The sequence below is a fragment of the Verticillium dahliae genome, genomic scaffold, assembly GCF_000150675.1.
Source record: "Verticillium dahliae VdLs.17 supercont1.16 genomic scaffold, whole genome shotgun sequence".
Lineage (NCBI taxonomy): Eukaryota > Fungi > Ascomycota > Sordariomycetes > Glomerellales > Plectosphaerellaceae > Verticillium > Verticillium dahliae.
In genome coordinates, this window is record NW_009276935.1 from 536,929 (window position 1) to 548,123 (window position 11,195).

Here is an 11,195-nt window from a genome sequence, read left to right on the forward strand (position 1 = left end):
CATGGACGTCTCACCACACAGTACGGAATTTGATCCGCTCCCTTCACGCAGCCCACTCATTCTTCCGCCGCCTCACGAATAAAAGGTCGCGATATGCCCGCCAAGTCTCATGCCCCTACGCACCCAAGCCTCTTCGTACCTTGGCGCAATACTAAAACCTGGCAATTGCACCGGCAGAGCAATGGAGCATGAGCAGCGCCATGGGAAAGGAACATGGAGACGTGGATCCGCGTCCCTCTCTCTCGCGCCCCGACGACTACCTATGCACACGAGGAGCAAAGGACCAACGGCTAACGGCGAATGCATACCCTTGGGGAAAGAACCGTGGATGATCTGGCATGGCTGGGATCCATTGACGAGACCTCAACGGTGGGACCCTACCTCCTTGGTCTTCTTGGAGGCTTGGATCCTTCGTTGCTTGGGTGCCTTGTGCCCCTGGGTGCCGCGCTGGGGGATCGTCTCTCCGACTCTCCTCGACCCCTAGGATACCAAGACACGGCCCTCTTCTTCAAATACCATCGACATCCCACCCTCGCAGTCTCCTCTCTTCCTCTCGAGGCTTGACCTACGCACTCCCAAGTCCAGATCACAGACAAGCAACTACGAAACAGACCAGACATGGCGACCACCGGAGGCAATGATATCAGCCATAGCCATGGCAATGGCCTGAACCCTGACGTCAACGTCGGCACTGGCCAGGTTGCTCCCATCGATGGCCATGGTGACAGTGCGGCGCCTCCTTACTCCCAGAACGACAACTTTGACCCGGAGAAGGCTCGTGCTGCGAAGGACTCAGACTCCTCTTCTGGAAAGGTCGAGGCTCTCGAGCGGGCGCCTGGGGCCGACTATGAGCCGGTTGACAAGCTGACCGAGCGTGGCGTCCTGCGCAAGCTTGACTACCGCATCATCCCCATGGTCATGTGGGTGTATTTGATGAACATGATGGATCGAGGTATGGACTTCCCTCAGATTATCAAAAAACTTCAAAGGAGCTGACAGGAAGAAATCCAGTCAACATCGGTAATGCGAGGCTGTTCAGGATGGAGGAGGACCTGGGTCTTACGGGCTCGCAGTTCCAGCTGGCTGTATCTGTTCTCTTTGTCACCTACTGTGTACGTGTTTTCTGTTCCTTGTGCCATCATCTTGATGTCCAAGGAGGACGATGACTGACAAGGTTCCAGCTTTTCGAAACCCCTTCCAACATGATCATCAAGAAGCTGAAGCCTGCTCGCTATCTTGCTGGTCTTACCCTCGCCTGGGGCTTCATTGCCACCTTTAGCGCCTTCGTGCAGAACCTCGGCTCTCTCATCGCGTGTCGTCTTCTTCTCGGCCTCTTCGAGGCAGGATTCTTCCCCGGCGTGGTTCTGTACCTCTCCATGTTCTACGGCCGCCGAAGCCTGGCTCTGCGCATCGCCTACTTCTACTCCACTGCAGCTCTATCTGGTGTTGCTGGTGGCATGGTTGCATATGGCATCTCGTTCATCGACGGAGCCAAGGGTTGGTCAGCTTGGCGTTGGATTATCCTGATCAATGGTCTGCCTACCATTGTGACTGGCATCATTATTCCGTTTGTGCTTCCCAACAGCCCCGAGACGGCGAAATTCCTGACCGACGAGGATCGTGCCAACCTCGTCCGAATCCACGAGGCTCAGCTCGGACGCGCTCACAACCTCCGCAACATGGTCAAGTCGGATGTCATTGACGGTCTCAAGGACTGGACCACTTGGGCCTATTGCTTTGCCCTATTTCCCACGCTCATCATGCTCTACTCATTTGTCGTCTTCTTGCCTACCATCATCAACCTGATGGGCGAGTGGAGTACCGCCGAGGTTCAAGCCATGACTGTTCCCGTGTACGCAGCAGGCGCCATCGTCTACCTACTCAGTGCGCGTTACTCCGATATCACCCAGAAGCGTGGCTACTTCATCATGGGGGCCCTCTGCAGCTCCATCATTGGCTATGCTATGCTCCTCTCTCACCACAGCAACGCCGTCTCTTACGCCGGCTGCTTCTTTGTGTCCATGGGTCTCTTCACCTCGTCCGGCATCTCGTTTGCCTGGGTCCCCACCAACAACCCTCGTTACGGCAAGCGCGCCATCTCGACCGGTCTACACCTCACCATCGGTAACTCATCCGGCGTCGCATCTCCTTTTCTCTTTGTGTCTGAAGCCTCACCTCGATTCATTGCCGGGTACGCCGCCAGCGCAGGCATGCTCGTCGTGTCCCTTGTCCTGAACATTGCGCTGCATCTTCACTTTAAGAGGCAGAACAGGCTGAGGGATGAAGGGAAACAAGATCACCTCATGGACGGTCTCAGCCCTCTTGAGATTGAGGCGCTCGGCGAGAAGAGCCCTAGGTTCCGTTTCGCGATTTAGGTGATTCATGATCAGCACGCCGGGCCTTTCTGTCAGAGGCTTTTCCCATCAGCCATGGAGTCGGGAAACGAGCTTTTTAGGTGGAGAGTGCCAGTTGAGTATGTGGTTAGTTCAGAATGTGCATCTAGCAGACTAGACCGATATGATACCTTTTGTTGATCTTCATTATAATATATTTGAACGTGAACGATAAACATATGCGTCGGACGTTCTGAAGCCTTGATCGTCGCGGAAATCATAATATAAGCTCGAACTGTGCCCAGAAGTGGTGATGTTCCTGTCTCGTATGGCAACTTCAATCTATGACGTTCCCTACATCTGATCCATGGCGCCAATAGTGTAATGAGTCTTGTTGATGCTTGAAAGTTTAGCGTAACTTCACGCATAGCTACAACAGAACGGACAGGGAAGCGCTACGTGATCCCCTACTGAGCTCCCAAGACTGCCCTTCGAAGTATGGTTTCGGACGAGCTTTCGCTTCGTGGTGGGGTGATGAGTCCCAAAATGTATCGACGGCAATATCGGTATGAGCATGAGGGTATATAGGCCATGGTGATTCGATTGGCTTACTCGGCATTGTAATCGGAGCAATTAGGTGTTCTTGCCGAGAGGACTGTCGTCGAATGACGGGTTGCCGGAACGGAGGAAATCACCATTGAGCTTTGTCCTAGAAGGAACGGCGGAGAGGAAGAGGATTTTGGCTGGATGAGAAGGATGGGGGGTTCATTAGCTTGCGAAATCAACGAGCGTATCATGAGAAAGACGGATGGGATAGGAAGGGAAGTACATGGTAACAAACCAAGAAGGTCCTCAGAGCTCTGGTGCGAAGGTGTTAGGACGCTGTAGGGAACTTGAAGTGATGCGAAGCTTTACCGTTGCTTCCATGCCAGACTAAGGTACGACACCGGTCAATCGATGATAACATGAAACGTAAGTGTCCAGATAGACGTGGCGCTGCGCCTGATCGCGGGTGTCAACACACGGTCAGGTCTTAACCCCAATCATTTCAAGCACGTGAGGCATACGCACCGCAGTCGGCAGCAGTCCAGAACATGCAAACAATGCCAACATATCACAGAACGCATCAGGCAGAAAGGGCATCATAATTGACAAGTCAATGATCTTCGATTCATTGCTAGGCATCCGTATGTCTAACCTGCATCTTGATCTTCACTTGTAGTTTCATGACGCGTTCCAGCCATGCCAGTCGTGCAACTGTTAAGGTAGAACCCGCACTCTTCTGTGTCTTCCTGCCTAAGCCTGACTCCTGAAACAATAAGAACCAATCCAAGCACGTTGGAGCGAACCTTTCGTTGGTATCGTGTGTGTAATTTCAAGCCCTTGTGATCGTACTGTTCCTCGGCATTAGCTTAAGTTTGGCCAGAAGTAAAGAAGGGTTGGAAACTGACCTGTTCACGAAACCGACAATGGGCTTCTCGTTCTTCTTGACTTTAGAGGAGCTTGGAATCCTCGGTTTCTTCGTCGCTCTTCTCCTCCTCGATATCGTCCTCCTTCTTGGCGACGAAAGTGCCAGCCTCGGAAAGACGGAACAGGGGAGGGGGGGCTTCATTCATGACGTGAGCACCATGACCGTCTCCATGACGGGGCACAGACATGGGGGTATGAAAAACAGCGCCCTGGGTCTTGATGCTGGAAGCCGGGGTGTAGAACTCATCGTCGCTCATCTCGGCAAGCTGAGCAGAAAGACTGGCGATTCTCTGCTCGAGCTGGTGATTCTTGCGAACCAGCTTGCCGTTGTGCTGGGTCAGATACTTGGCCAGTTTCTCGGTGACCTCGAGCTTCTTCTTGAGGTCGCTGACGAGCTTGAGGGCTTCGTCGAGCTTCTTGTTCTTCTCGCGCATCTCCTTCTGGCTCTCCAGGTTCTCGATATGCTTCTCGAGCTCGACGCGGATGGCGCGATGAGTCTCCAGCTGGTCCTGCAGACGAGTGACAGTGACCATGGCCTTGTCCAGGAGGACCTTGCCGGCCTCGCAGGAGAGCTCGGAGGCAACAAGGAGCTCCTGCATGACGCGGCTTGACTCGCGAAGCTGGTTGATCTCAAGCTGGAAAGCCTGGAGCTCGCGGATACGGTCGGGGTTGTAGTCACGCATCTTTGCTGCTGGTGATAGTACTGATGGTAGAGGGAAGGAAAATTGATAGAAGGTCTTGAGGGGAGCGAAGCCGGGTTGCTTGATTGTCCTTTGGAAAAGCCTTTTCCGGGTGTTGTTGTGTGTGCGGAGGTAGGGTTGCCGAAAACCTCCCGGGTCCTGTCAGTTTTGGGTCCACCTCGGGGCCGGGTCCGCCGGGGCAGGTGCTTCTAATGCCGGGCTCCAGTCTCCACTCACACGTGGCAGCCTAGCAGCACCATGACCGCAGAATTCCGCAGCTTTCCGTGGAGCGCAGGGGCTACTAGGTCTGCCTATGAAGATGGACTTTTGTTCGTATTTAATGGTCATGGCAAAGGCTGCTATCGTGCGTGTGTTTTTCTTTCATTTCGGCAGCGCTGATGCATATCAGTGCATGAGTATCTCAAATCCGACAAGCTGAAAATAACACGGCAGCACAGTCACGAGTTTCTCATATAATAGGTTGTTAAGATGGGTGTGTGACACGACGAACAAGTTCTAATCCATTGATTCTTTCGTTCACTGGATGTAGGAAACCTGTTCATCTGGCGGTTAGCGTGTTCCCCAAAGCGACGTTATCTATGGTTCAATGGTGCCTTTTGTTCTGCAATCTATAATGTTCTGTGGCAGAAGCTGATGTCTGGCACTTCTCTGATTTAACTTTCTGAATTGCAACCACATTTTAATTCTTGTTGTCGTGTTCAAGTAGTGTATCCTGATAACAATGCTAAGTAAGTAGAGGCTCAGGCGAGGGAATTTCATATTTGCAACCAGAACTCAGAATGTGTCAGAAACAGCTTGAGCAATTGGTGACATTGGTTCCGGAGCTCTGGAGGATTAATATGAGGAATCGTGTATATATCAAGCTGATCATCGGTGGCAACGAGGAGAACCTAAGCAGCACAATTAGACCGCGCATCAACAAGTTCTGAGAAGAGGGTTGTCCACGAGCTCTCAGACGTCAAAAGATGATTTAAAGCATCGTTTGGTTGCGAGAAATGTTGGGAAGCTCTATCTATGGAAAGCATGGATATCCAGAAGTGCCAGGCTACGGGAGTTCGCCCGCATCCTGTCTCTAAGAATACGAGTCCGCTGTTAAGTTGGGATAGGATCCTCTAACCGCATCATAATTAGGTGCTCGTATAACACTCCGGGCCCGGATTTCCGAATCACCACAAAGGAATCACATATTTGAGTCGTCCTCAAGATTATATTGCTGTCAACAGCTTGTGGCTGACCCTACAGCATCGTCTTGCCAGCTTCTGTGATTCGGGAGAGCATCATCTTGAGTTCCGTATTTGTGACGGAACAAATGCACCAACCAAAGGCTTTCCAATGTGCCTATCGACCCCTCGCGATGCTCCCGTAAGTGCCGTAATTACAGCATCATGCCTCCCACGATGACGAGCCCAGCCATCATACCGACTGCTGCCATATCTGCGCCCACGCGCAGCCCACCGTTTCTGATGAAGTCGTATCCTTCGAGGGCGTATTTCTCGCTCTGAACTTCGGCCAATTTCTCGCCTTCGGCTCCTACGAGCTGGGCGCTAAAATAATGCTCCTCGCCGGGCACGAGAAGGTTGCCGTTGGGGATCAGGCCGTCGACGATACTTCGCGGGTTCCAGGTATATGACGTAGATGAGAGCGATAGATTGCTCCGGATTTCCCAGCTAGCTTTGCCACCTCCACCACTAAACACCGCATAGAACCAGAGGTTGAATGCACGGGCTAGGGGCTCGGAAATTGACGAGTCGAGGGTCCAAGTGATCTCGACGGGCTGGGTGAGGTTGATTTTCTGGCTCGGGTCGGGGCCGGTGAACTCAAAGGCTTGAGCGGTGAGAAAGATCCCCGCGACGAGAAGCGCGATGGCGGTACGCATCCTGTTATTGGTGTGCGGACGGCTGAGGAATATATACGTGGCGTCGAGATGTGGGAGAGGTGGCGCAGGGTACAACAATGGAGATAGGTAGGGAGAGATCGTGAAGATCGGTTCGATTAAGTACTGCCTACCTCGGTCCCTACCTATATACTACCTTAATTATCTGACATTTGCGGCCTTGGCTCCCATTCGAAGACGTCCCTGGCCCTGCGGCACAGTCGGTCTCCTCTATTGGTCAATACACGGCGGAATTTGGAGAGCGCCTTGGCATACAGCGAAGCAAAGCTGTGCGAGGTGGTATTTCCAATTTTGAATGTCTTTCGTCCTACGTAACGGCTGATGGTCGCAGTGATCCTACGTCGCTCAAAATAGTAGGTGTTTAAGCTGAATCAGGCACAGCTTTCAACTCCCGCCCCCGCCTGAGGCCACCAACACTGGTGTACTCTTCGGCTTTTACATGCTCAGGCACGCTTCATTTTTTCTATTTCTACCGAACCTCGGTGTGTATTGTGCATCCACTCGATGTAGAAATACATCTAGAACCTCTGTCCTCGCTTATCAACGATGTGGGCCGGCGTCCTCAACCATGGCCCTCATTTGTTTCTGTTGCCAGGGGGCAGCGTCAAACCACAGGCCTTTGACGCCCAACTGGTCCACAGCTGTCGCATGACGTAGCATGACTCCTATCAGGGGTCAAACTGCATGGGAAAGGGAAATGTGAACGGTTGGTGCACCTGGGGCGAAATGTCATCCAGACTCGCTTGTGGGCAATACACCAAGTCCCGGTCAAGCGAAAAACGTGGGCTTTCTGGTACACCAGGAAAGGAACATGCATCTCGTGAGACCCGCATTTACTGATCGCAGAGCGTAGCAAAGGAGCGATGAGAGTTTTTAAACAAGATTTTGGGATTGCCAAATGATGTTTGGCAAGAGCTCAATTGCTGATGCAAGCAAAACATGACATCCCAGAACACTCTGAAGCCAGGCAGTCAAATCGTGCTAGCCCACGACCTCCGCTGTTAGCATTGCCACCGATAGGCCTGACTCCTCATTTCATTCGTCCGTCTTGAATGAGAGTTTATTAGATGACTGCCACCCCCCACAATCTCTGGTCAAGCCTCGTGCATTGTCCTCGGCGCCTGGCAACCGTCGCAAATCTGCCTTGATGAGATGCAAGATATTCGATTCAACGTAAAATCAGCAACCGTGCTTGACCGCAACGATTGTTGTGCCAGGGATTAACAGGCTGGCAGACGCTGGGTTGCGTCTGCTGAATATAGATGAGAGACGCTCTTCAGAGAGTTGGAGAACCCGGTTCATGTTCAAGTGATGTGTCTGGCAAGGTCGCCATACCCTGCTAGTAGGAGTATTTACCAGGCTACATGTACGGTTGGAGCTAACATGTGAAGTTGCCAAACGGGGAGCCCAAAACACAGAAGCGTTTGGACCTAACATAGCAACATGCATTTGATGGCGGCTTGCAGCGTTCCGATGGTGACTGGCTTCACACGATTGGCAGCACTCACTTACCTTCTAGTGCTAGCTTCTTCACGGTCGTGGGTGCACACATGGGATAACATCACGCCTCTGTTGGCAAAGTGGCGGCTTCATGCACCAACACTCTGCCATACAAACCTCAGCCGCAGCTTAACATTGCCTAGACAGCCAACAACCAACGGAGGTGTTTGTACATCTGCGGGAGGACCGCCGATACTTAGCCTCGGGTCATAGGCCACCTTCTCTTATGGCCATGCTTTATAAGGCTTGAGTTTCGTCAAGTTTGATCCAGCAAAGGGCTCAACCACTTTGACACCTTCTAATTGATACCCAGGCTCGACTAGTCAAGACATTGCCGTCCGCACCTACCGATCACGTTTTTCCGATCACGTTCGTTCCTCATCATGAGTGAGGCGTCTCAGGATAAGCCTGATGGTGAAGCTTCCTGGTCAGACAGTCGGGGTTGGAACAAAGCTTCCGGCATCATCGTGCCGTACTTGATCGAAAGGGTGCCTGAGTTCCATAGCCTGACCGATCTGCGGCAAAGAGTTGGTCCTTCACCAGCTCCAGGACATCTGAGGTTTGATAGCGCTGACAAGCCATCAGGGGTGGAACAATCCCGAAGGCGACAAGTTTTTTCAACTTCAACGCCAGAGAGCAGATCAGTCCAGCGAGAAAACAGCCAGGTACTTTTACCAGTTGATGTTAAGGATCGGTCGGGAGATTCAAGCTGCTACTGGGGCTTTCAGCATTGTCAACCCCGCTTCTCAACAGCCAGAGATTCTTGACATGTGCATGGCACCCGGAGGCTTTCTGCAGACAGCACTGAGCTTCAACCCGGGGTCCAAGGCTCTAGGCTTCAGCCTTCCAATATCGCATGGCGGGCACAAGATTCTGCTTCCCCGTCGTGCTGATGTTGACTTGAGATTCCTCGATGTCACAATGCTCGCTGCCGATATGGGTTCCCCAAACATACCCGTCGACCACATCGACGCCGAGAAGTTCCTTCCTCGACAGATCGATACGAGTCGTGTATTCGACCTCGTTCTCTGCGATGGCCAAGTCCTCCGAACACACGATCGTGCTCCATATCGAGAGAAGAGAGAGGCTCGCAGGCTAACCACCGTGCAGCTTGCGCTGGGCCTTGAACATCTGAGATCGGGTGGGACCATGATCGTACTCCTCCACAAACTCGAAGCTTGGGATACACTGTGCCTTGTTCGGCTGTTCACAAGGTTCGCCTCGATCAAGTTGTTCAAGCCTATACCTGGCCACGCCAAACGTTCGTCCTTCTACATGGTCGCCAGCTGTGTGCAAAGCCAACAGCCTGAGGCTCTTGCAGCAATTTCGAAATGGAAGAATATTTGGAACGCTGCTACTTTTGCCCCTGACGAGAAGTATTGGGAAGAAATCCGCAAGGGAGAGGAGCCTGTCTCGGACGTGCTCGAAGAATTCGGGCCAGAGCTCATCAAGCTGGGAAGAAAGGTTTGGGATGTGCAGGCTAAGGCACTTGCCCAGGCCCCATTTATCAAGCAGGAGGGAAACCAGTGAAAGGTTTCGCAGCCCCAGACCAGACCAGAGTATTTCCGCACGCATTGATTTCTAGAAAAACCGGTTCTCTTTTCGCACTTGTTGTAAATTATTTGAGTATGCTTGTCCTCCCGTTCGGTGTGTCGTAGGGTGCTCTATTCGGCACAGATTCCCAAGAGCCAAGTCGTCTCAGCCGAACTACAGTGTGTTGTCAGGACCGTGCCATGAACAACCGTGAAGATGATGGCCAGTCAGAGCAGCGTGTTCACACTGCGATATTACGAGCTCTTACTACTTAAAGCTCGAGCCACAAGCCGACGTATTTACAGGTACCCTCCAGCCATGATTTGGTAGGCCATAGCGCCATCGGTCAACCAGTAACCTGCGCTCAATGATCGCTCGTCCCCGTCGTGTGTTATCGGTAGTCTTAGTGGCGGCTTCGGGAAGTTCTCTAGGCTTCGAAACTGATTTATAGCCTCCTCGCCATCCAGTGCCCTCCATTTTGATTTCCAAGTTCTTTGATTGTCAGGCGCCTCGAGAGGGTGGGAGTTGCTGCATGGCGTCACCGTACACGCGCGGTAAGTGGGATAGGGCACCTCCACCCTCATGTCGCGCAGCTGTGCGTGCATGGCGCGGTAGAAGTCGTCCATCATGGGCAGGGCTGGGCCACCGATGATCATGTCTCCTTGGCAGCCGACGAATATGGATATGCATAGGCTCCGTAATTGGTGACATTGCTGAGCAATGTTATCGAGTATGGGCTTGATTTTATTGAAGTCGTGTCTCAATATGCCATCTTCCCCTAGTGTCCACTCCGGTTCCACCGTTATCTCGAGCGATACAATAGATGCAAGGCGCTCCGAGGGCATAAGTTTGGGTAGGTGAAGGAGGAGCGGCTTGCTTCGAATGCAGATCACGTTGGAGGAGTACAGGATATGTATACCTTCAGTATAGCTAGGTGCAATCAGTGCGGATGCCGTGGCCAGGCAGTTGATTGCTCAGATAGAAAAACCTACGCTTGTCTGCAGGACAGTAAGAATCCCATGATGTCAATTTTCTCCGCATCAAACGGCAGCTGTTTGCCTTCGTAGATGCGCGTCATGCACCCATCGTTCCAGAGCCCGGTCCAACTGAAACGTAAGACGGGTCCGGTCTCTGGCAATATCCAGTTTGGTCGATTGCAAACGGCGCCCCTGTATTGCCATACCTTCTGCCGAGATATCGATGTCTGGCCAGCTTTCATCAACTTCGGGGAGGGTGAGATGTCAAAAATGAGGTCCATGTGAAGAACTCGCCCGCCAAAGGCCGTCGTGAGAATCATGTGTCGACAATCATCGGGTACCTTGGTGAAGAAAAGACATTGCGAAGGCTGCCTTTGGATACCGACTCCGTTGGTGTTGGGCGATTCGAATCCTGCTGGCGTGAGGGGTCTGCGCGGTGTTGGAAGGAACGGCGGGTTTCCTGCTGATTGCTTATTGGAAACCGGCCCTTTGCCAAGATGCTTTTTAATCCATGCGATGAGCCTCGCCATGTCCGAAGGCCACGGACAGAGGCTGCCGGAGCAAGTCGCTGAGAGTCTATCGAGGTAACTAGAGGTGACTAGGGGAATCTGGAGAACAGGGCACTCGCGCAGATACATATGCGCATGTCAACGGCACTGAAGTCACCTGTTGCACAGCCCCCTGCTGTTCTTGGCGGTTTCTTTGGTACCGCTGCGGCGGCTTTCGCGCTGATTGCGTCCAGCCGAGATGATCGCCCCAATGGACAGCCTCTCGCTTGTCTAATGCC

General features: G+C 52.6%; 5 protein-coding genes across 5 annotated transcripts; 2 read left to right on the forward strand and 3 right to left on the reverse strand.

Moving 5' to 3' along the window:
- Positions 1-618: 618 nt before the first annotated feature.
- On the forward strand, positions 619-2,540 carry VDAG_07362 (high-affinity nicotinic acid transporter; the record flags this gene model as incomplete). Its single annotated transcript, XM_009656267.1, has 3 exons — positions 619-952; positions 1,012-1,112; positions 1,182-2,540. 3 exons carry the CDS (start codon positions 619-621, stop codon positions 2,373-2,375), a joined length of 1,629 nt encoding a protein of 542 aa, XP_009654562.1. The 3' UTR covers positions 2,376-2,540.
- A 1,286-nt stretch (positions 2,541-3,826) lies between these two features.
- VDAG_07363 (uncharacterized protein) lies at positions 3,827-4,486 on the reverse strand (the record flags this gene model as incomplete). Its single annotated transcript, XM_009656268.1, has 1 exon — positions 3,827-4,486. One exon carries the CDS (start codon positions 4,484-4,486, stop codon positions 3,827-3,829), a length of 660 nt encoding a protein of 219 aa, XP_009654563.1.
- A 1,393-nt stretch (positions 4,487-5,879) lies between these two features.
- Positions 5,880-6,380, reverse strand: VDAG_07364 (uncharacterized protein; the record flags this gene model as incomplete). The annotated part of the gene is made up of 1 exon (XM_009656269.1): positions 5,880-6,380. One exon carries the CDS (start codon positions 6,378-6,380, stop codon positions 5,880-5,882), a length of 501 nt encoding a protein of 166 aa, XP_009654564.1.
- A 1,901-nt stretch (positions 6,381-8,281) lies between these two features.
- VDAG_07365 (uncharacterized protein) lies at positions 8,282-9,428 on the forward strand (the record flags this gene model as incomplete). The annotated part of the gene is made up of 2 exons (XM_009656270.1): positions 8,282-8,425; positions 8,484-9,428. 2 exons carry the CDS (start codon positions 8,282-8,284, stop codon positions 9,426-9,428), a joined length of 1,089 nt encoding a protein of 362 aa, XP_009654565.1.
- A 302-nt stretch (positions 9,429-9,730) lies between these two features.
- On the reverse strand, positions 9,731-10,057 carry VDAG_07366 (uncharacterized protein; the record flags this gene model as incomplete). Its single annotated transcript, XM_009656271.1, has 1 exon — positions 9,731-10,057. The coding sequence occupies one exon, from the start codon at positions 10,055-10,057 to the stop codon at positions 9,731-9,733; it is 327 nt and encodes a 108-aa protein (XP_009654566.1).
- Between the last annotated feature and the right edge of the window lie 1,138 nt (positions 10,058-11,195).